The sequence below is a fragment of the Lygodium microphyllum genome, chromosome 11 (assembly GCF_053477565.2).
Source record: "Lygodium microphyllum isolate KBCC chromosome 11, Lygodium_microphyllum_v1.1.10, whole genome shotgun sequence".
Classification (NCBI taxonomy): domain Eukaryota; kingdom Viridiplantae; phylum Streptophyta; class Polypodiopsida; order Schizaeales; family Lygodiaceae; genus Lygodium; species Lygodium microphyllum.
This window is the reverse complement of record NC_141145.1, coordinates 24,683,649-24,708,355: the sequence shown is the minus strand read 5'-3', so window position 1 is coordinate 24,708,355 and position 24,707 is coordinate 24,683,649. Positions and strand designations below refer to the sequence as shown.

Below are 24,707 nucleotides of genomic sequence, written 5' to 3'. Positions count from 1 at the left end.
GGCTTCCCAAGCATAAAACCAACATCCATGAGTTACAAACTTGCCCCATAAACATTTTATGAACCATAGGTATTCAAATACATGCTGTCCATAGTGTATTACAACAGACTTGTCCTAAAACATAGTCAATGGCTAAATATATATGTATTACAATAGACCTATCCTGAAACATAGTTAATGGCTAAAGATATTCAACCTTAATATGTGCCCAAATGCAATCCCTCAATGTTGGGGAGTATACATAGCAAATAACCAATGTCGAAGGAAGCCAAGAGTAGGAGATGACTGGAAGAAATTATACTGGAAATCTTGGAAGGCTTCTACTAGTGCTATTGAGCACAAGTGATGCTTGTTGGGGCTTAAACCATTGCTTGGAAGGTTCTGGACATTGCTCGAACAAGCCTTGATAAAGGGAACCTCAACATGACTTATGCATACCTTTGTTTATAGCTGTCATGAAAGCTTCAAGTAAGCTTTTCTTCACAGGCTGAATGCAATGTTGAAGAAGCTCCTCAAATATTGCCCGCTTTAATACCAGTTGAAAGGTGGATTAGGAGTGGAACCATGAGCAAAAGGAAGAGATAAGCAAGATCTATGGAGATTTAAGCAAAGAAGAGAGAAACTGATCTGTAGGAACTCCAATAGTCACAATATGTGACCTACCTTCCCTTATTCTATTGTCATGTAAAGAATAAGGAATAAAGTAACAACGACGGGTGGCTAAAAAATGTACAGGTGTGCATGCAAGAAGTACAAGTAAATGTAGATGGCTAGGCACAAGTGGCCTTTAACCCCCAACACCAACGTCAAAGCCTCCTATTCTATTACACAATAGAGTGTGAGGATCTTAGGGGTTGCATGCTCTTTGTCTCACCAATGGAACCAAAATGATGAGTCAAACTCACAACAATCGAGGGCTTCTATTCTTTTGAAAGTTGCAACTCACTTTGGCAACAATCTCTCATCTTATCTTCTCAATACTTCGCTATAATCTACCATGCATCCTCCTCTCTAATTGTAGAAAGCAACAGCAGAAGATGAGCTTTGAGGTGTAGTGAATTCATTTATCTTACCTTTATGTTTTCGAGTTGTAGTCTAATGGCTTGAAGGCTCAAAAATTGTTCCACAATCCAAGCAACATAATATCAAATGCCATCACTCCTTGGCGCATGCACCACCAAATGCACCCATGTTTTGAGAAAAAGGTAGAGAAGAAGAGAAATAAGATGGAGAATATCTTCAACTTGTGGGATTCCACACTCTCTCATAATCTCACAACCTCATACACAACTTCAAACTCAAACATGTTACTATGAATGGGAAAAAGAATAAGAAAATCAAGAAGAAGATAGACCTTTCCTCAGTTCCTCTCTCAAACACAACTCTCACTCATTCTCTCCCTCACAATTAGCAATGGTGACATAAGATTATAGAAGAAAAGAAGAAGAAAGTGAATACTCAATAGCTGCATTGAAAAATCTTCAACAACATGGATGCATACAAGGATGATTGCAACTACCGAGACCTCCCACCCTTATATAAACCAAAAGTAGAGTTAAGGTTAGGTCCCCTCGGTGAATTAGGATTTACGTCCCTTTTAAGTTTTAGGGCTTTGAAAATTGTGAACTTGGATTTGCACCCTCTCTTGGGTGTCCTAGCCACTTTGTGGAATTTTGGCTAGTCCTTCTATGATAAAAAGATGCCCTTAATCAAACAAAGACGCATAAACAATCCTTCTTTAAAAAGCCAATGTACTTTTATAAATATAACAATCTTTGATAAAATTACCAATCACCATTGGCTAAATGAAACTCTTGATAACCCAAGATCTCCCCCATTAATCCTCGTTGACCTTTGAGTCCACCATTGGCTAAATGAAACTCTTGATAACGCAAGATCTCCCCTATTAATCCTCATTGACCTTTGAGTCCACTATTAGGTATATTTTGAGGTTTGCACTCCTCGTCCTATGCAGCCAATAATGCTAATAGTCGATTGGTAACCCTCCCTAGACCTAACACTCGACCCTTTTGCTCCTTTGAGGGATGTTATACAAACAGGGTTTGGTATTATTACCATCTATCTCTCATAACCTAGTGCTAAGCAATTTCTCACAAATGCAATATTCACTAGTGACTATACGGTCCACCATCAATTGGCTCCAATCACTCAAACCTTGGGACGATAGTTATAGTTCATTTTGACACTAGTCACCAAACAAACACTTCGTGGGAAGCCTCCCTTTGCGTGTGTGCAAAGTTCCTCTCCAAGGTGATTGACCTGCGCAGGGACGCACTCTAATTTGAAGGATTAACCTTAGTGCCTTGGCAAAACGTACTTTGACATACGTCAATAGGGGGCTAAACGGAAGCCATGATGCGGATCCTTTGGCAACGAGTGACGCACACATTTGGAGGAAGTCCGAATTTGAATGTCTGATAGAATACAATTCAGTGATTGAATGAACTGGTAGAAAGGCCTCTGGTTGTCCTCGTCGTTTTAGGCCTCTGCTTTGGATGCAGATCTACCATGGCGACGACCGCATGTTTTGTGATCGTTGGAGGCAGCAACAATAGTCCCATCTATGAGAGTGAAGTTGGTCCAGCCCCCAAGGTCAGTGCATCTCTCTCTCTCTCTCTCTCGTGCTCTGTGCTGTGGTAGACCTTACCAGAGGAAAAAACACAAAGTAGCATACCAAGCTGGAAAATGTTGAATTTCCCGTGTCCCAGTCATTTAGTGCTCCCTTAGTTCCAAGCAGGCTCATCAGATTTACCGTCTTAAGGAATCAACGGCTTATCTCTACCTTCACACAAGCCGTTTCTTCCTAGTCTTTGGATCAGTGGCCGCCTTAAGTCTTTGGATCAGTGGCCGCCTTATACATGTCCTGTAGCTGGCATATTTTTAGGTGTTTGACAGCAAAAAATTATCACATGCTCATTAGCGTGGACGCAAATCCCCAATTAGGGGCAGGCACTCTGTGCTGCTTGTGACGTTCGTCTGGAAATGCTGACATTGTTTGTTTGCATGATCCACTGCTTCCCTGGCTTTTAAAGCTCACTTGTGCATCGTGCACAGATTGTACCTGGATGTCTCAAGCCTGTTGTTCGAATAATATCATGCCGTGCTTCTTGTGATATTCATGGAGCAATATAGACAATGCTTGCCTGCTTCATTAGTATTTTAGCTCAAATCTGCATCATGTGCGGGTGTACATGGATGTGCAAGCCCGTTTTTCCTTGACAATTCCTTCACTTTGTGGTGAAGTTCAATTGATGCATGATGCCAAGGGGTGGGGGGACATGCAATGATGATTAGTTGACTAGCTTTGTTTCTTGTTGTTGCGTAAAATAGCAGCTATGTAAGGTTGTCTTGGCAGAGGTATAGTTGTTTGGGCAAACAATGAGCTGGTTTGAAGGGGATCTACTGGAAAATGTGGTGGTATTAGGCAAGCAGGAGTTGCTTGAAGTTTTTTTTATCGGGGGGAGGGGGTGAGGGATGAAAACATCAGCTGTTTTTGCTAAAGCCAGCTGCCTGCAGCCTAGCCTCATTTACACCGATTTTGACAAATCCACCCTAGTACCAAATGTCAAAGCTATGTGTGAAAACACTTGCATACTGCTCTCACCTAAAGAAATGCAAGATGGAAGAGAGAGGCAATATGCTGAACAGTAAATTCCAAAGGGTATTACTGATAGAATTGAACTCTACAATTGAGAGCTAGTTGGTTATATTTGATTTGAGGTTCTACCAGTTCATGCAGTGATAGTCAATGAGTCATCTTGATTGTTAAAAGTGGCCTAATGTAGGTTGGTCTAAAATGATGGCCACATAAGGCTCAAGAAAAGGTGCGGTGCCTATTTCTCTCACTTGGGAGGAGAAGAAGCTTTTGGTAGGATGAGATTATTGTCCCTTACTTTGATGGTGGTAGGTGGTGCATGGCTTGTGGAGAAGTAAGGGTAGTTGGGAGAGTCTTAACACTGGTGGATCTAAAATCAATTGTCATTTACAACCTTAGCTCGTTAGCATGCTAGCACTTTGGAGATATGCCATCAATTGTAAAATACATTTAAAGTCACCAATAATGTAAGATGGAGAGTCATAAATTAATCCAATTGTAACTCTATTTATAAAAGGTAAAAGGTGGAGTGATTGAAGGCACACAACCCCAACTTAAAGAGAGAGAACCTAGGTTGTTGGCTAACCTTTGGTGCCTAGCCAAGTTAATTAAGAGATAATGTGCTTTGATCGCACGGATCCTTATCATTTTGATATTGGATGGCTTGCAGTTCTCTTCATGATATAATATATTAGAGCCTAACGTTCACTCTAGCATATTCTTCCACCTCCTCGATTGTCATAAACATCATAGCCATAGCTAGAAGCACATTGGGTCGATTGCACCAGAGCCAACTTGCAGGACAAACCCAACTTCAAGCTATAATTTCTCATAGACATGCATAAACCCTAATATTTTATACTCAAATTTCAGCCAACACAGTACGCTTTAGCTTGTATAAAAACATGTTCGATTCTATTAGTATACGTAAGAATGCACAAATGAATGGAAGGGAGAAAACACAAAGCATAAACATTGACACAATGAACAATGAAAGAACACAAGAACTCAAAGAATGATGAATGGGCAATGAAATTTATAACTCTAACCTGACAATGATAGTACCAATCACACAGGTATCAACCCATGTGATGCCTGGCATGTGAAGATATGCTAGGGTTTGCAGAGAGAAAACATGGAGTATACAGATAGAACGAAGACACTAACACAAACCGGAAAAGAGAGAAGATGTAGAGGAAGAATTATGAATGAATGCTGAAATGAAATGAATGAAGAAGATGATGCCTATGTGTGGGTGATCACTTGGTAGAGCTGTTGAGCAATGAGTGGCTCTCTTAGGAGTTGATTGATGGAGTGCTGTCCTCTGTCCACAGATCTGGAGTGCAGCAATACCACTAGGAATGAAGTCAATGTAGTAGATGGGAGCTGAGGGTGACAATGTCAGCCATGTACATATCTTGGGTGTTAGAGCTCATAAGCTGAGTGCATTTTCATTTTTGAGACAATGCATATTTAATGCTAGCCCCAAATTGCTTTTTAGAGTTGATGGCGTTGCTAATGCCCTACAAGCTCAAACATCAAATTCACCCACTAGTTTCCAACATATAACACTATAGGAAACACGTTTCTTGGCAACTATGCAGGGGAGGTTTCTATCTTGTTACAATGGCCATCCTTCAAGTGCTTTGGTTGCTTCAGAGAGGGGTAACATGTAGAAGAAGGGTGGTTAATGCTACCATTGTGGTAAGAGGGGGGACCTCTTCAAGGATTGCAAAAAGCTAGTAGCATTAGAGAAAGGAGGAGGAGGAGAAGAAGAAGAGCAACAACTCCTTCGACCCTTCATCATCCTTGGATTTCGACTCTAATTCTGGCCATGCGACAAAGGCCACAGCAACCTTTCAAGCATTTTTCTAGCCCTAGTGGTGCCATCATCCTTCATGACTAGTGCCAGAGAGGGGTTGAGAAACCACTTCATTAATTTACACACTTCAGTTAGGGTTTTGCATTGACAGCCCCAAAAAGGGTTGGTGTCCTCATTTTGGTCATTTTGTCTGTGGGTGTCCACTCAGTGGTGTGCCACCCTAGACAGCTTAGGCCTATAAATAGGCCCATCACATAATTCATTCTTCACCACTTTAGCCATTCTTTACCCCTCTTCTTTTGTCACTCCGACATTTCTCCCTTCTCTCTCTAGCCTTTACATTGCCCTCACACCCCTTCCAGTGGACATTGCAGTTCGTGGTTCGTGGCTGCCTACTCCATCTTCACCCTCTTGCTATAAGGCGCCAGCCTCCACCATCTCTTAGGGTACGTTTTGGTGGCAGTCACCCTCCTCTTCAGCCGGCGCATCTTCCCTATAATTGGCGAGACAACACTCCTTGTTAGCAGTCTAGACAGCTCATGTGTGAGTTCGACCTATGTTGGTCATGGCTAGGTTATTTAGGCATTTTATTATGGTCATTGTATGCTTATTTGGGGCATTTTATGCTAGCCGATTAGCATTAAATGCTGGCCGACCTGTCTCTATTTTGGCATTGTTTTCTTCTTTATATATCCAGCTCCCTCCTCATTTAGATTATCATCACCTACAGGTTTTGTGGAGAGAGGGAGTTGGTGCTAGTGCCTAGGACATAGTGACAGGAAACGACGGGAATGGCCCCCCGGCAAGTGGAATCGCCGTCCCCGGCACGAAGCCATCGTGGGACGCGTTTCGAATTGGTGGAACGTTCCTTGTCCCATTTCAGACAGGGAACGTAGCAAGGAATGTGTTCCTTGTTGCGTTCCTTGTCTGAAACGGGATAGGCAACGCCACGTGGCACCACTTACCTTTGGCCGGCCGGCTGTTGCTTTTGCCTGGATCATCTGCGATTGTGTGCTGCTCCCGCTCGAGATCGTCTGCCGCTGCTCCCGCTCGAGATCGTCTGCCGCTGCTCCCCCTCGGGATCGCCTGCGCCCCCCTGTTCCGTGTTGCTTTGCGCGAGTCCCAGCCGCCAGTGGCCAGTCCCCCGTCTCCTCCCACCTCCAACCTCTAGGCTCTCTTCTTTCTTCTTCTTTCTTCTTCTTTCTCTTGCTTCTCTTGCTTCTCTTCCTTCTCTTCTTCGTTCTTCCTTCTCTTCACTTCTCCCTTCTCTTCTTCCTTCTTCCTTGGACCTTCTCCCTTCTCTTCCTTCTTCTCTTCTCTTGAGTCTTCCTTCTTCTCCAAGTTCCAAGTTCTCCATTCTTCTAAGTTCTCCTCTTTTCTTCTTCTTCTCCCTTCTCTCCTTTTCCCTTCTCTCTCGACTCTTGAGTGAGTCTTGACTCTTGAGTGAGTCTTGACTCTTGAGCCTTCTCCCTTCTCTCGAGCCTTCAATTTTCAACCTGAAATGGCTTCATCTCGAGCCTTCAATTTTTCCTTCTCTCGACTCTTGAGTCTTCAATTTTCAGCCTAAAATGGCTTTATCTTCCCGCCCCGCTTGTCGGGTTGGTGATCAAGGAAGAAGGTCCGATGATTCGTCATGGTGGGAAGAAGTAAATGCTGACCGCCCATTGAGTGGTGGAGGATCTCGACCATGGACTTGCAAGCTTTGCCTATACAAGCGAACTAGTGGAGCAAACAAGATAATCCATTGAGCCGAGCATTTGTATTTCGAATATTTATTGATTTTAATTTTTCAAAGTTACTTAAATATTAGAATATGGAATACCAATTGCCACTTGTTCCATTTTAATATTTATGCATAATCAGGTCCGAGCTCATCTCCTACATGAGCCAAATTCAAAGGTTTAGTTTTGTCCGAATGTGACCTTGGAGAAGCAAAGGGAGCTTCGTGACCGTGTAGTAGGTCAACAAGCTTATCTTGCATCTAGACCACGATATGTTGCAGTTGACCCTGCAACTTTTGTGACACCATCCCCATCAGATGTATCTAGAGCAGGGTCAGTATCAGGAAGTGCTACCTCCACACCTATTGCAGGCATTGCATCGGCCATGGCATCAACAATGCCACATGTTGCATGTAGATAGAGCACACTTGATACTAGTTGGGATCCCAAGAAGGAAGAGGTGGATACATTAGTGGCACACTTTTTTAATCATGACCACATTCAATTTCGTGCAGCTAGGTCAGAGTATTTTAAATTGATGTGCAAGAAGATTGGTGAGTATGGCCCTTCGTATGTACCTCCATCATTACAAACCTTACGCACCACTTTGCTCGACAAGGAAAAGCGCCTTGTTGAGCAAGCAACAGTGACTAGAAAGAGCATGTGGGCTAAAAATGGAGTTTCCTTGATTGTTGATAGTTGGAGTGATATACGCAAGCGATCCATTCATGGTATGGTTGCTTATTCTCGTGGGGAAATGTATTTCACATCTTCACATGATGCATCAGGGACAGGAAAGTTAGCAGATGTACTTGCCGCAGAGTGGGTTACAGGTGTTGAGCTTATTGGCCCAGAGCATGTTGTGGGATTTGTTGCAGATGGAGAGCCTGCAAATAGGACAGCAAGTACTATTATCCGGGGATATTATCCGCATATCACAGTTTCATATTGCATGGCTCATTGCTTGAACAACCTACTAAAGGATATTGGTAACTTGTCATGGATTGCACCTGTCATAGAGCAAGGAGCTCAAATGGTTAGCTTTGTTTTGAATCACCAGTTTCTTCGCCATCACTTCTCTTTGCTGTCGAAGAAGACACTTTTAAAATACTCTGATACTAGATTTGCCTTTAACTTCTTGATTCTAGGCAGGTTAAGAGAATGTAGTGGTGCCTTGAAGCAGTTATTTCTTAGTGATGAGTTTACCTCATCAACATTGGCAGATACTCCTACAGGTATCTTATGCTTGGAGAAAGCAAATAACTCCACTTTTTGGGATGATATAAAGCGGATAGATGCTATGGTATCACCTATTGTACATTTATTAAGGGTTATGGATGCTATGCAACCTTGCCTTGGCAAGGTATATGAGGCTATGGATAGGCTGAATGAAAAGTTGCAGGAGTTGGCACCAAATGATGAGGCGTATGAGGAGATACGCCATTTAGTTGTGACGAGATGGAACTCCTATAGCTCACCCATGCATGCAATTGTATTTGTTGTGGATCCTGAGTTCCAGGGCAAGGGTCAGGAGAATGACATTGCGGTTATGGATGTATGGAGACTTATATTGTCTCGTCTAGTGCCTGATCATGGCACTAGACGAAAGATCAGAGATCAGCTTTCATGTTATAGGACCTTTCGGGGTTCTTTTGGTTGTGGGGATGCACAGGAGGATCGCTGTAAGATTGGGGCAACTTTGTGGTGGGAGGACTATGGTTCAGATGGTCCTGAGTTGCAGCAACTAGCCATCTGTATTTTGAGTAAGTCAGTTAGCTCCTCTTGTTTGGAGCAATTGTGGAGTATATACGCTCACATTGCTTCAAAGAAGAGGAACCGTCTTGGTGTGGAGAGGGCAAACGATCTAGTATTCGTTAGTGCTAATTTGAGGATGTTGTGTAACAGTATGACAACAAAGCCCGATCCATTCACAGAGTGGGAGATGCAGCAAGAAGAGGAGACACATGCTGATGTTGAGGGAGATGCAGCAATTCATGGTAAACATGATGATGAGGTTGGCACTTCAGGAGTAGCTAGAGCAGCCTCAGATCATGATCATGATCTTTGATTTAGTTTACTTATCATGAGTCTCATGATACATGACACTGTACACATGTACATTGTATATGATATTATGATCATTGATGACAGTGTGACACTTGGGCTATTGACAGTTGTGCCATGCCGATATTATATTTGTACTTGAGTCTTGCAGTCTTGTAGTTGCTCTTTGGGCTATTTTGACATGCCGCATTTTGCTTCAATCTAGAGATTAGACTTTATATTTATAGTTTTTTTTTGGGGCAATGAGTATGTTCTTTCAAAGATTAGACTTCAATTTCATATTTGTAATCTTTTAAGTTTTTTGGCAATGGGACCATAGGCATGTTCTTTTAGCTTAGGCTTTAAAGTTTAGTTTATTGTTCATTGTTTTATAATTTATAGCATATGTATTATTCATTTTATTATTTATAATTGAATAGCTTACCTCTTGAGCCTTGTAAGTTGCCATTCAATTTCTAATGAGTACTTTTAGAATGATGCATGATATCTTAAAGTTAAAACTTAAAATGATTTGTCCTTGTGGATTATATACCTTGGTTTTAAGTTTTAACACTCCAGAGTCCACATGGATTATGAGTGAAATATTAATTTTTTTTCATGTATTTTAATTTTTTAAATGCTGTTCCCATTCCCACGTCCCCGTTCCCTAGGTTTGGCGTTCCCGTTCCCGTCCCCGTCCCCTTTCCCTGTTCCCATTCCTCGTTTTATGTTTCTATGGCCTAGGAGCTAGAGACTCATTGTTATACGCGTCATTCTCGTGTTTGGTATATGGATTCCATTTCCCGAGCACATCTTTGAGTTCTCTTCTTTTGCAATGCTCTTTTGTTTTCTTTCTCTTTTGTCATGTGTTCAACAGCTTATTTCAACACTTGTCTATGCTTCCATTGCTGCACCACTTGTGACATGGTATTAGATTGTAGGATCTAGGTTCCTGCTATGATTTTTTTGTTGCTTTTAGGTCTTTCTACCCCCTAATGATTAGGCATCCTGTTGTTGCTCATGTTCAGCTTGTGTGTACTTAGTTGCTGCCTACTTTTCCAACCAACAACCTGTGTTTTCAGCTTGCGCTTGGATTCCAGCTTGCAATTGTTAGCTTGCTGCATTAAATGCTCAACCAACCCGTGTTCTTCATTTTCTGCCCCTAAGCCATGGGAGTTTTCGACTGGTTTTTCTCATTTTGCAGCAATTGCCCTTCATTTTTTATTAGATTTTTGATTACATTGCATGTGAACTCTCACTTTGTAATGTCTTTGCTGTTGGTTTGGTTGTATTCTCTCTCTATATACTTTCTATTCTCTATTTTCTCTTCTTATCCTCTAGATGGCTCCTCCGTACACTTCTACATATGATAAGCTACATGGACTTGACTATCTTACATGTTGTGATGAAAGCTTGGTCTATGTAGAAGCGGATTCCATATACATTGCATATGGAGCTATTTCTTAGCCTTAAGAGTCCTTTTCCTATTTCCGAAGATTTTGATGATAACCATGAGGAAGCTGTGTTTACATGGGATTCAGATGATCCATGTGCTTATTCTGCACTATTTTGGTGTATTTCTAAAGAAGTCTTATCGGTGGTTACCTCTTGTGGATCATCTCCAGAAATATGGTCAAAGCTTAAGATGTACGAGGCACCTTCCACCATGCATGAAGTGACCCTTTATGGAAAGCTTCAGGAGATGAAGTTTGAGCTGAAGGATACAGTTCAATCATTTTTGCTCCGTATTACATAGGTATAGGACCGGCTTTGACATATGCAATTTGCCCTTCCAAAGGCACAGCTCGTGAGAATGGAACTCTACAAGCTCCCCTTAGAGTTTGATGGAGTGGCAAATGCTCCGAGGGCGCAAACATTATCTACACCTGTGAGCTTTACACGTATGTCCTTGATGTTGTTTGAGCATGAGGCATCTTTGCATTTACAAGGGAGGCTTCCGTCTCATCGAGGTTCCAGTGAGGCCTTTACAACTTCAGAGAGGGATGATAGTAAGAAGAAGTCAAAGGTCCAGTGTTATCATTGTAGTAAGAAGGGACACTTGTGGAAGGACTACAAGGAGTTAGCAGCTTCATGAAAGAAGAAGAAGAAGAAGAAGCAGGATGACTCTTTTGCTGAGTCATCCTCTTTCTTAGACTCTGACTTTGATTCTCTAGCCAAGGAGAAGTCCAAGGTGCTGAAGGGATCCACTTCTTTGGACCAAGGGATGGGCTTGATGGTCCCTTTCTTTGTTGCTTTCTAATCTAGGTGATACAGTCATTCCTCATGACTCTCTAGTGCAAGGGAGGGAGTGTGAAAGGAGGGTGAGATGGGGCAATTGAGCCTCATCTTTACAGGTATATAGATCTACAAGTTCCAAAGAGAGACATCTTTGACGCATTGACAGAAGTCTGGTAGGTTCAAACCCTGGAGCTGGGATTGACATCTAGGTTCATGATAGGCTGTTATTTGACAAAGAGTGGGATTTCTTCCTAGTCCTAGCTCACATGAGGGGACACTTTGGCGGTCTTGGCCAAAGGTAGGGAATCCATGGTCACATATATTTAGAGGCATTTTTGACAAGATGGTCTTGTATGCTACTTCGAGACATTGTTGATGGACACAGACTCTTCTCTATTTTTAGGAGCTAGTACGATCAACCTCAACATTAGGTTCTCTTCGAGGGACCTTGGTGGTGGTTTGATCACTCGTTGCTTGGGTATCCATGGTTCTAGTTGGGTGATTCTTGTTGTATGGACTATGATTAGTCGTTATTATTGTATCCTTATATCGTATCATATCACCCATGATCTAAGAGAGGGTATTAGTAGTCGAGATAGCTCATGTGTGAGTCTGACCTATGTCGGTCATGGTTAGGTTATTAAGGCGTTTTATTATGGTCATTGTATGCTTATTTGGGGCATTTTATGCTAGCTAACCAGCATTAAATGCTAACTGACTTGCCTCTATTTTGGCATTGTTTTCTTCTTTATATATTTGGCTATCTCCTCATTCAAGTTATCATCACCTATAGGTTTTGTGGAGGAAGGGAGCCGGTGCCAATGCCTAGGAGCTAGAGACTCACTATTGTACGTGTCATTCTTGTGTTTGATATATGGACTCCATTTCTCGAGCACATCTTTGAGTTCTCTTCCTTTGTAGTGTTTTGCTTTTTTTCTCTTTTGTCTTGTGTTCAATAGTTTATTTCAGCACTTGTCCATGTTTCCATTGCTGCACCTCTTCCGGCACTCCTACCTTGTCGTCAGTCCACCATAGTTGGCGACCTCATCCACTCCTTTCAAGCTTCATTAGATTTATGTTTGGTTGCCTGGAGATGCTTGGTGTTACCACATTTGGTGTTAGTTTTTGTAGCCCTAGGTACCAAAACCTTGGTTTGATAGGCCTTCACAGGCTGCGTTTATCCTTTTGGTGGTTGTCCCTTCACCTAGCGACCTCCTTCTTATCAGGCATTAGCTCACACAGGTCTCAAGTATTTGTGTTTGTTGCTTAGGCTATCTTCCTGGCGTTCGAGGACTACGCTTTGCTCCATTGACAATTGATGATAATCTTCCTCATCTTTGATGGCATTAGAGGATTGCGGGCCAGTCTCATCCATATGTAGGTGTGGTGGACCTTCTTATGAGGGTGACAAGAACTTGGCAAGGATAACTATTGTTGCCTCACAACTTACAAGGAATTAACTTTAATAAGAAAAAGAATAAGAACTTGATTCTTTTCTGCAAGATAAGAATTACAACAATATACTTCTTGATACAAGATTGATGCAATGATGTTTACAACAAGGCTAGATCCTTGATACAAGACTAGATTAAATACAAGACAAGACAAGAATTGGAGATACATGGCTTGAATTGGAACTAGAGAGGACTTACCTCGCAGGAGCCTCACAATTTGGCATTGGTAACCATGGATTCCCCATCCTTTGGCCAAAAGTGTCAAAGTATCCCCTCATGTGAGAACAAATTAGGAGCAAAGACCTCTCTCTATCAAACACACTCCATCATGAACTTGAAAGATAAACCAGCTCCAAGTTTTGAATTTGCTAGACTTTGTCTGTGCATGTAGAAAGCCACACTTAGGGTCTATCATGGACACCAAGAAACCCAATATCTTCTAGAGTTTCTAGGAGATTTGAGAAAGTTCTTTGAAAGTTTCTAGAACATTTCTTACATCAATGCTTACATCAGCATAGCTTATGTCATTGCTTATGTTACCAATGTTAGTGTCATCAACAATGCCATCATCTAGAAGCTTCCACTTAACCTCCTCAACTCTAGTATAAATAAGGGTCTTGGGCTACAAGGCGTGCTTTTTGTGGAGTTGGTTTGTGACAGGCATCGAGATTCAGCTATTTCTACTCTCTATTGTTAGGTATTGGTACAATCAACATTGACATCAGTGTCTTTCTGAGGTACCTTGATGGTGGCTTGATCACGCATTGCTTGGGTATGCATGGTCCTATCTACTTCTCATTATTGTATGTATATGGTGGGTCTTTCATCATTGCATATTTTATTGTACTTATCATGGGTGTTAGCCATGTATATATCTTGGGTATTGGAGCTCATAGGCAATGTGCATTTCATTTCTGAAATAGTGCACATTTAATGCTGGCTGACCTGATGTATGGGCATTTAATGCTGCTTGCCAATTTGCTTATTTTGTTGTATTTTCTCAGCCTATCTAAGGCAGCCCCTCTCCACTTCATTGTATATGATACAAGCAATTGCATCCTTTCGGAGAGAGGAAGGCCGGGAGCACTTTGTTGGTTGCCCATAGCTTGTGCTGTTGTACATACTCTTTTACATTGGTGTATGGATTCTGTTTCCCAAGTTCATTATCTTTGAGTTCATGTGTTCTCGTTTTTCCGTTCAGTTCTTTGTGTTTACAGCAGCTGTATCTTTTTGCTTCCATTGCTCCACATCATTTTGACAAATGAAACCCAGCAGCCAAGGGCCAGTCAGTGAAGAATGCTGAAATATGATGTTGTGGATGCAGTAGCAGTGAAAACACAGGTGTGAATATGATGTCCAGTAGACTGAATCGGCTTTACCTGATGAAAACGCAGCAGCTGAGTGCCATGTGGCAGGCTGAATAGATGATTGCAGGTTGATGATCAAAATGCAGCCGTTTGAGTGATGTACACTAGGGGGACCCTCCAGGCAGGCTGATGACACAATAGTTGGTGGTAGGCTGGCAGCAGGGGTAGCACCATTATGCTATAGGTGGTAGCACCAAGGAGTAGGAAAGCAGCTTGCAGCAATGGTGGAAGGAGTTGATAATGAGGTAATGATGATGGTAGCAAATTGAAGGATCATCTGATTAGGAATTCAGCGGGATGTTGTTACAGGATCATGAATTTTTAACGTATTTTTTGGGGATGGTTATAGGAAATTAAGTCGAGATGTGCGTATGATAAAAGTGAAAATTAATTCTGGTAGTGACGGACATTGGCCAAAGTTGTGGAGAACAGATACTAGTTGGGTATTTGGGACAGATCTGAATTGGCTGACACCTGTGCAACACCGTGTTGGGATCACCTATGCCTACTAGACAAAATAAACCGTGCTTAGGTGTACTCTCGAGGAATCTCAAGATCCTCATAGCTGCCTACCAATAATTTGGGCAGTGAGGGACATTGGCAGAAATTGTGGATGACATATACCGGTGGATAACTGGGACAGATTTGAATCATTTGACACCCCTGGAACACCATGTCTGGATCACTTGTGCTTAAAAGTGTGCTCCAATGTGCCCATGAGGAATCTCAAGATCCTCATAGCTCCTTGCCAATGAGTTATCTTGGGTTCACTCATAAACTGTGCAAGAAGACCAATTGAAAAGCATAGATCCTCATGTTAAGAAGCCAAATCAAAGAATCCACTAGCCCGATAACTTGAAGTATCCACAGCCTTTGAACCTCTATAAGTGGCTACCTTCCAGTTTGTATCCATCAGAGTAGAAATTGATTGACAAGCTGTCATCTTGAAAGCGGCCAATAATTCCTGGGATAGTGCTGTTGAGAAAGGAAAATGCCTCTCTTGCTTTGTCATGCAACTTCGCCTAGCACATACAATTTGGTTCTCTTGGTCATCCACAACACCCACACCCATGTGATTTAAATTGCAGATTACAAGTACTTTTATTTCACAACTCATGCATTTCAAAACTTCGGAGGTGTATATTTTTAAAACGTTGGAGTCTTTAGAAAGGCCTAACAGATGCAGATGCAGCTGCATGAATGTTGACTTGCCACTTATGCTTTTGCAGAAGGAAGAAGCAGCTCATCAACATCAGTTTATTTTACATGCTTCATTGGACATTGTTCAAGATTTAGCATGGACCACAAATGCCACGTAGTTACTGTTTCTCGATGCTGTTTTGTTTTTGTTATTTTCAACATTTGAACATTTATACAAGTTTGCTGCTTTTCTTGATACATTATTGTTTTATGTTTTTGTGCAGGTTCTTCAAATCAGTGGATAAATTCAATGACTTGACAGTATCAGTATATGTCACTGCTGGTCATATCCTTTTATGAATTGCTAGCATTGAGTATTAGCTTGTCATTGGCCAATTTCATCTAGCATCGTATTACGTAATGGAATGGTTGCCAGCTGCCATCTCAGTTCAGAACACACATCTAGTCCCATGTATGTTCATGTGGCTGCTTCTCCACCATCGGCTGATGCTTGTGCAAAGTAGTCACGTCCTGGACCAAAATGCTTGGTCATTGCTCTCAAATTGTGGCAATGCTCACTCCTGACTGGAACCATATTGAGACTGCAGTGGTAGGTCTTGAAGTCCAGAATTTAGAATTGTGCGTCATTATCTTGATCTTGCTGCAAAGTCCAGCTCAGTCAATGTCACTCTGGCTGAGTTGGTGTCACTTTCTTGAACTGAAGTGTGAGCAAACCTTTGCCCTTCGACCTTTGTTGATGACACTTAGGAATCTTGTGGCCCTTGCACTTGAAACATTTGTTCTTCCCCTGAAGCAAAGCCTCTTGTCACAAGTAGTTGCCTTTTTGAGAAGTCTCCCTTCACACTATCCTTGGACTCGGCTTTTGCCCTTGCCCTTGGCCCTTTGGTTGTAGTGCCAGCCTTCTTTTGTTTCTCACATCTTATAATTGGTAGCCAACTCCATCACCCATTTCAACATAGAGAATATATGTGTCCATGTCAATAGGGATAGAAGTATCCAAACTGTCCACAAGCTTCAAGACAATGTCATCAGTATAAAGTGGGAAAGGGAAAATGGATAGCAACTTTCTAAACCTAGTGAGAATGTATATCCTTACCTGCCTCATAAAAAAATCCTTAATGAAAAATGGACTTCACATATCTCAATGTGTGTCTAATTGCATCCAAATGAGGTTTTCTAGGCATCTATATAAATTGATTGACAAGGCCAACAACATAACTCAAGTTTAGCCTTGTGATAGTCATGTAAATTAGACTCCTTACTATCCTCGTGAACATAGTAAGGTCTTCAATCTCATCCCTAATATCAGCACTCAACTTCACATTTTGCTCCAACGGCATTGAAAGAGGCTTACATGTTGTCATACCATACTTGGACAATTGGTATGACTCTTGCCATAGAGCGTTTTTAAGACTCTTTTGCACATGAAGAAGCTTGGATCCCTTAGTATGCTACATTCAGTAAGGGCACTATCCACTTTCTTTACCCAAGGGCAAGTGTAGACAAGCTTGTCATCATACTTTTCATTGAGCTTTGGGATAGTGAGTTTATTTGCCATCATTACTTGTTTCTTCTTAGGGGAGAAATTTAGAAGCTAAGCCCACTAGGAGCCAAGGTCCTCATGGGGAAGGAGCTGTGAGAGTGCGCAACGGAAGAACACAAACACAGAGGAGGAGAGAGAGACAGCAGAAAATGAAGGAAGAAAATCTGCACTGACTGTAATGAATGCTGAATATAAAACTGTGGACTGATCAGCCCCTGCACGCAGCCCGAAGCGTCAGTGAGGGCACCAGATCAGGCTGATGATGACGGCAACACCGAAGACGGAGGAAGATGACGGAGTCGGAGTGTGCACCTGCCAAAGAAGGAGGAAAGATGATAATACAACTGGCTGCCAAGTGGGAAATGGCTATAAATAGCCAAAAAAGCCAAAAACTGGCCGACTTGAAATTCAAGGCCATAAATATGTCCGACCAGCATTTAATGCTGGTAAAAATGCCAGGAATGCTCAGAAAAATCCCGGAAAGGGTGGACAATGTCCGGCAGGTGAGGCAAGCTGAAGAATGCAGAAAGTGCCCCGGGAAATGCACATAAAATCCCGATTGGAGGAGAAAATGCACTGAAATGCAATAAACTGAGTGCTCTAGAATGAGCTACCTCCTCCGTCAAAACAAGTGATAGACAAGTCAGAGCTCCTAAAGTCCTCATCTGACTCAGACTGAGGCTCACAGGCAGGAGATGACAAGGCATGACAAACATGACTGCTAACACCCCCTCTCAGATTCTGGATGTGGCTGAAGGCCAAGGGAGAAACGGATCCTGGGGTGGCAAGAGGAATGCCAAGGTCAATGAAGTCCGTCGATGTAGACTGCTGCTGAAGGAGCTCCTCACGATCCTGGGAATCCCCCTCTAAAATACTAGGGGCCAGGGAATCCACAGCCGCATCACTGAGATCGTCCCCCTCTGAAAGGGATGGGGGGTACGAGGGAACCACCGAAGGAGAAGGTGGGGAATGGGAAGAAACCTGTGGAATAGAAGGTGCACAAGTGGGAACGGGTGTAGCAATAGACTGCCTCGGAGGACCCTGCATCAAAGAAGGGGAATGGAGCCTGTAAAGCCTGCTCTCCTGCCAACCTGCAGATAAGACAGCTCCTGTAAGAGAATCCTCAATAACAACGGCATGCTCGGTGAAGATCACTCGTGTGCCAAGCCTCGTAAGACCATAAACTGAGAGGAGGGGAAGGCCCAAATCCGGAACATGTAGGGCCTGTGAAAAGGAGCTCGAAGGTCGGTCGGTAAACAAAGGCAATGTGCCAACACCACTAATAGGCACCGATAAAATGTCACCAACAGTGATTGAACCCTCTGATGGACGGAGATCCTGTAACAAATCACCTCGGGGAGTCATATTACTCGAAGCACCACTGTCCACTAACCAAGGCTGCGCAGAAGACACTGCAGCCATGGAAGAAGGATCCTCCTCCAAAGCATGGATATGAAGGAACACTGACTCATAGGTAACAGCGGGTGTAGAGGTAGAAGAAGGCTCCGATGTAGATCCACCCTTCGCTCCCGGACGAAGGTGAGGGTACTTCTTCCAACATTTCTCCTCGGGATGTGTCCCTTTCCCACAATGTGGGCACTTCGGTCTCTCTGAATCTGAGTTAGAGCCTGAAGAACTTTCCTTCTTCTTAGCCTTTGACTTCGTCTTCTTCTTCTTCTGTCCTTCCGAACCTGCAACAAAGGCTCTAGTGGAGTCGGATCCACTAGCACTGACCTCTCTGAGTCGCTCGTCATGCTCCAAGACAAGCGGGGATAGCTCCTCCCATAGAAGCTTCTCATGGGTCCTCGATGTAAGAAGGCTGGTGTAGAAGACATCAAACCGAGGCGATGGCAGCTGAGTCAAAAGAATCATAGCCATGTCTTCAGAAGATATCGTCTGACCGAGGGATGTAAGCTCATCCCTCATATCCTGTAATCTGTTGATGTGGTCCTTCATGGAAGGACTATCATCAATAGCGAGCATCCGCAACTTCTTTTCAAGAGATATCCGGTGGGCAAACGTCTTCTGTTGATAGAGAGACGTGAGCTTTCTCCACACATCTGCTGCAGTCTTCAACCTGTGAACACGAACAAGGACAGAATCCTGCAAACTCAGAAAGAGGAAAGATCTAGCTCTAGAATTAAGCCGATCCCATAAGGTTGCACGATCCATAGATGTCCCATCTGCGGGATCCACCTTAGGCCGGGGAATAGGAACAGAAACAAGCTCCCAAAGATCGAAGGAGTCCAAGATACACTCCACCTTGCAGGACCATAGAGAAAAGTTGGAGCCATCCAACCGGTCCTCTTTGGGCAGCTGAGGAAGTACGGGTACCTGTACAGGGGGTACCAAAGGCTGCATCTTCGGCCCACTGGAAGGGGATCACCGAGATACATGAATGGAAGGGGGACGGGAAAGAGGAATAGACTCCGGACGACGGTCCTCGTGATAAAAATCACGCCTCTGTTCAGATGAGTGTCGAGACAAAAGCTCGTCATCTGAGTCATCAAAGCCCGTAAACTGATGAGAAGACATCTTCCAATCTGCAAAACACCAAACACCAAAGAAAACTTTGCCGATGCCGAATAATGACCAGTAGTCTGGTCACCAACCACCAAAACACAGGCTGTGATAGCCTACAAACACCTGGAGCTGCAAAACGCAAGGGTATCTTATGAAGATCACCAGAATAGAAGCCAAAAGCACCAAAACGCAGCCTGGGAGTGGGTCGCCAGCAGGAGATGAACCACCAGGAGTGGAAACGACCACTAGATTTGCAAAACGCAGCCTGATGATGTGTCGCCCAGTTGAAGGAGGGGCCGCCTGATGGTAAACGCAAGCAGGAGGGGTCGTTTGATGACGTGGCAGCCTCTAGAGGAGTCGTCTGCAGCAAACGCAAGAAGAATGGCCACTTGGAGGGGCCGCCTGGGCAATTGGAGATGAGGCGACAGCAGGGGTGAGGTATCTCTCCACAAGGTTAGGTCCTCCGTGCTCTCAGTCAGGCTCTGATACCATGTGAGAGTGCGCAACGGAAGAAGAACACGAACACGGAGGAGGAGAGAGAGACAGCAGAAAATGAAGGAAGAAAATCTGCACTGACTGTAATGAATGCTGAATACAAAACTGTGGACTGATCAGCCTCTGCACGCAGCCCGAAGCGTCAGTGAGGGCACCAGATCAGGCTGATGATGACGGCAGTACCGAAGACGGAGGAAGATGACGGAGTCGGAGTGTGCACTTGCCAAAGAAGGAGGGAAGATGATAATACAACTGACTGCCAAGTGGGAAATGGCTATAAATAGCCAAAAAACCCAAAAACTGGCCGACCTGAAATTTGAGGCCATAAATATGTCCCACCAGCATTTAATGCTGATCCGACCAGCATTTAATGCTGGTAAAAATGCCAGGAATGCTTAGAAAAATCCCGGAAAGTGTGGACAATGTCCGGCAGGTGAGGCAAGCTGAAGAATGCAGAAAGTGCCCCGGGAAATGCACATAAAATCCCGACTGGAGGAGAAAATGCACTGAAATGCAATAAACTGAGTGCTCTAGAATGAGCTACCTCCTCCGTCAAAACAAGTGATAGACAAGTCAGAGCTCCTAAAGTCCTCATCTGACTCAGACTGAGGCTCACAGGCAGGAGATGACAAGGCATGACAAACATGACTGCTAACAGGAGCTAAAGAAAGAAGATTAGGGGTTGAGTGAATGTAGGGCGAACCATGACAAATGCAGTAAAACACTCATGCTGCCCACAAGAACTGTAGTGCCCACTAGTGGTTGGGGAGAATCAACTCCTCTAGTTGGACTTGGTGCTGAATTGGTTCCAATCACACCAAGTGCCCTCGAGCGCAGTGCACTATCATTGGTAGCATAAACATCTCAAACCAACATGGAAACCACCATGTGCGTTAGCTGATTCCAACCTCCACTTGATGTGTTATTCTTTTGACACAAAGAAAAGGAGTATAACAACTAAAGATGGAAGGGCACGAGAAGCAAGGATAGTTAGAACATGAAGAAGGTAGAAAGGAAGCAAATCGATGACTAAAGATAGTAAGCTAGGAAAATAAAGCATAAGTCATAGTAGAGGAGGATTTTTTCCGATCAGTTTTTTCAATTATTTTCTCAAGCTCCCTAAATCATATGAGGATATTTGTTGTACATTCAAAGCTCACCTATTCTGGTGGAAAATTGTAATATCATGTTGACATTAATTTGAAATCCAAGGCCAATAGTGGAGGGTTATAAGTGTCAAATGAGTGACCAATAGTTTAAGTGGAAACCTCTACCCAAACTAAGATATAAGGTCCAAAATAGGATAATGAAAAGTTAAGATCTTGTGCATGTAATTTTTGTGGAGGATCCACTCATCTATAAATAGATAGGCTGCCCACCATTCAATCTCATCTCTTAGTCTTGTAGGTTTTCAACCATCAGCTCTCCTTCGAGTGGCTGTCTAGCCCATTGCAATTGTTGACACGTGATCACCATGTGAAGATATGCTAGGGTTTGCACTAAGATAACATAGAATGTATAAACATGACTAAGACACGATAGCTTGGATAATAATGCAATAAACACAAAACTCAAAACACAAACACAAATAGAGAGAGAAGAGAACTCAGAAGTGTATGAATCAATGTAGTAAATGAATGTAAGAGTGTACAAAAAGCTCAAGGGTAGAGCAGTGAGTGATGATGTCCACCAAAGACGGATCTGGAGTGTAGTAACCACTAGTCAAAGCCAAGCGATTGCTAAATAATGAAGGGCAGAAGGTTGGTCATCAGAACACAACAGCCTAGAGACCGAAATTTGGTAAATGTAGCAGTGTACCACTTGAACGAACTGAGAACTGATCACCCAAGGTTGATGATAGTCAGACGACAACTAGAATGGAGAGTGCTGATGTAGAGCGGTTTGCTGGACAACAAAACTCAGGCTGCAGCAGATGTCATAAGGGGTAGCAACTTGTCGCTTGGATACAGGGACAACAAATGTAGACAAAATAGGAGTAGTCAGTAGGGAAACAACTTGCGACAGCACAAAAGCTATAAATGCAATAGCAAGAATGCTCCAAACAACAAGGTGGCAGTTGAAGATGATATGCCAAGTGCTAGAAGGTGAAGGGCTGTAGTCGTCGGGGGCAAGACAGCCTGTTGATGAGGTTGATGGTTGAAATTTGTACGTGAGAGTGAGAAACCTATACGCAAGGTATTACTATATAATGAATTTTTAGCTCAACACCCCCTCTCAAGCCCAAAATTGGAACCATAAAGGGTTTGTAAGAAAAGCTCGAGCACATATGTTATCCCAAGGCATTCCACCCCAAAGCAGCGAGGGCATTGGACACTGAGGGGACCTAGAAGGTGCTAGCCTAGGGGTGTGGCCATGATTGTGCATATCTATTAGTAGGTCTTTGCCAAGGAAGATCGTGGTAAGGGGAAGAAATTGATCTCACTAGAGCTGCCTTAGGAGTCCTTGTAAGAGTGACTAGATGTACTAGTCTAGTCTACCCAGGGGACCTAGAAGGTGCTAGCCTAAGGGTGTGGCCATGATTGTGCACGTCTATTAGCAGGTCTTTGCCAAGGAAGATCATGATAAGGGGGAGAAATTGATCTCACTAGAGCTGCCTTAGGAGTCCTTGTAAGAGTGACTAGATGAGCCAGTGGGGTGAAGTCTAATATACCTGATGTGACTGACCAATCATCCAAATCTTCACGTTATTTGAAAGGTGTGGGTGGAGGTGTTAGAGTGCAGCAGTGTAGAAGTGGCTGCATGGGCTGAGATAGAGAGTGAACTCTGAGAGAGAGAGAGAGAGAGAGAGAGAGAGAGAGAGAGAGAGAGATTATATATTCTTTGTTCAGAGGTTCTGTGTTTTCAGCCACCACAGCTTTTGATTAATGTTATCAGACAGATCCTTTCTTTGTGAAACAAAAAATTTGCAAAGGAAGCAACAATGATACAACATTAGAAAGAGATACTAAATGACTGTATGAAATAAAGTAACTTAAGCTCTGTGTTATATACGATATTTTAGTTCAAGAACAGTTTGGTGTTGGGTCAGGTGTGCTAGTTTTCACAGATGCTGGGTTTGAACATGGTTTTACATGCTCTTTTGTTATTCATTTTGTTAAGACTTTGACAAGCTACTACACATACAAAACTTATGCTTCTTCACGATTCTCGTAATGAAGATGGCATCAGAAACTTTTTTCAGGAAGTGTATGAGCTATACATCAAGGTAAGAGTCTATGTTTCAAGCTTCTCTAGTCAGAAATGAGTACAATGGTATTGCAAAAGTGCAATGTGGTTTACCAAATCCTATTTTATGTGCAGATACTTTTAAATCCGCTGTATATACCTGGATCCCGCATAGTCTCTCCTTACTTTGATACAAGAGTCAGAGCTCTGGCTCGGAAGTACCTTTAAAACCAGTTTTAAGGTTTTGCTACAGGCTATCTGTTGCATGGTGACGACTAATGTGTTGCTGGCCCTCGTCAATAAGTTCATTTAATGCTCATGATTGTTGTGATTTCTGTCATGGTTTGTGGTGCATGAAACAGACTGTCTTGTACTGATGAGGCAAACATTGACAACCATGCACTGGTGTGAAGCCAGCTGGTTCCAATGTAAAACTGGTCTTCTTAATTATGAGGGTTCTACTCGTGTTAAAGGTCGTCTTTGGAGCTGTGTGATTTTTTTATGGATTAGTGAATGTGTGTTCTTTTTGTTAATGTTTTATCACACTTAAGACATGGTTATCCTTCCATTGAACTTTCAAATTAAGATGGGCATTCATTAAAAATTCCTCTGTTGAGTGAATCGAAAGTTCAACTGCCATAACTATGTTTTGGAAATCTTGGATGTAGGCACTTGGCACATGAGCTGTAGTCAATCTCTGAAGGCATGCATAGCTACCAAAATGCTATTTTCAGGAACATAGTCTTGGCTAAATCAAAGGAGACTTACATGGTCCTTTTATCTAGTCCATCTATTTCTGAGGAGGTGCTAGTTCTTGCAAAGAGAATTTGTGGGTCTTAATTTCCAGCTGGGAATAGTCTCTCTGAAGGAAATTATGCTTCTCTCTTCTTTGAGTACACATGTGAACATTACTTAACAACAGTGGGTGCTAGGCTTGGAGGTGTCGAGAACCATATGACCTGTGCTCATAATGAGATGCAGGCCATGGCACAGATGACTCCTATAAGAGTGGTACATTGCATGGCAACGTCCGTGAGTGGGCAAGAGCCAGATTGATGTTGTGGGCACCTATGCAACTCCCTTCAACTGCTGCCAACTAGACTTGAACATCCCATGAGAGCACTTTACTGTTCATAGATATGACAGGACAATCTTTTTGATAGTCCATCTTGTAGCAAAGATAATACCTAATTTTTTGCAATCTAACAGTGCCTAGAAGTGTCTAATAGTTATTTAGGTGGTTCTGAGAAGATATGCAATTGGTTTCATGGAGGTTGTTCATTGGGCCTATTCATGTGTACACACAAGGGGCTTGCAGGTCTTCCACCCATATTGGTATTACAACCTCCCAAAAAGTCACCATAAATGCTGAACTGGATTCACGAGATGTCTTATGCTATTAAAAACATGACATGATGACTCTGTAGTCTCTACAAATTGCGTTTGTCTTGACAAAGCCCGACATTGACATATTTGATTAGTGATCTTAGAAGGTAAGATCATGAAGTTGAATTTCTACTTAGATTTTCACAATCTAG

The 24,707-nt window shown here is 42.8% G+C and overlaps 1 protein-coding gene across 2 annotated transcripts; it reads left to right on the top strand.

The window, feature by feature from the left end:
• The first annotated feature begins 2,331 nt into the window (after positions 1–2,331).
• LOC148028638 (SNARE-like superfamily protein) lies at positions 2,332–23,641 on the top strand. Of its 2 annotated transcripts, none has more exons than XM_087687439.1 (5): positions 2,332–2,613; positions 15,491–15,576; positions 15,686–15,748; positions 23,123–23,209; positions 23,305–23,641. In XM_087687439.1, the coding sequence occupies exons 1-5, from the start codon at positions 2,530–2,532 to the stop codon at positions 23,312–23,314; spliced, it is 330 nt and encodes a 109-aa protein (XP_087543565.1). In that variant the 5' UTR covers positions 2,332–2,529; the 3' UTR covers positions 23,315–23,641. The 2 variants fall into 2 exon arrangements, with proteins under 2 accessions (XP_087543565.1, XP_087543564.1); XM_087687438.1 differs by having other exon boundaries at positions 2,333–2,613; positions 15,686–15,750; positions 23,127–23,209.
• Positions 23,642–24,707: the final 1,066 nt, after the last annotated feature.

Excerpts from the sequence above, each read along its gene's own strand:
- LOC148028638 (XM_087687438.1), top strand. The coding sequence starts at position 2,530 with ATGGCGACGACCGCATGTTTTGTGATCGTTGGAGGCAGCAACAATAGT. Across the intron at positions 2,614-15,490 it reads AAGTTGGTCCAGCCCCCAAG|AAGGAAGAAGCAGCTCATCA; the intron begins GTCAGTGCATCT and ends ATGCTTTTGCAG. Across the intron at positions 15,577-15,685 it reads GCATGGACCACAAATGCCAC|GTTCTTCAAATCAGTGGATA; the intron begins GTAGTTACTGTT and ends GTTTTTGTGCAG.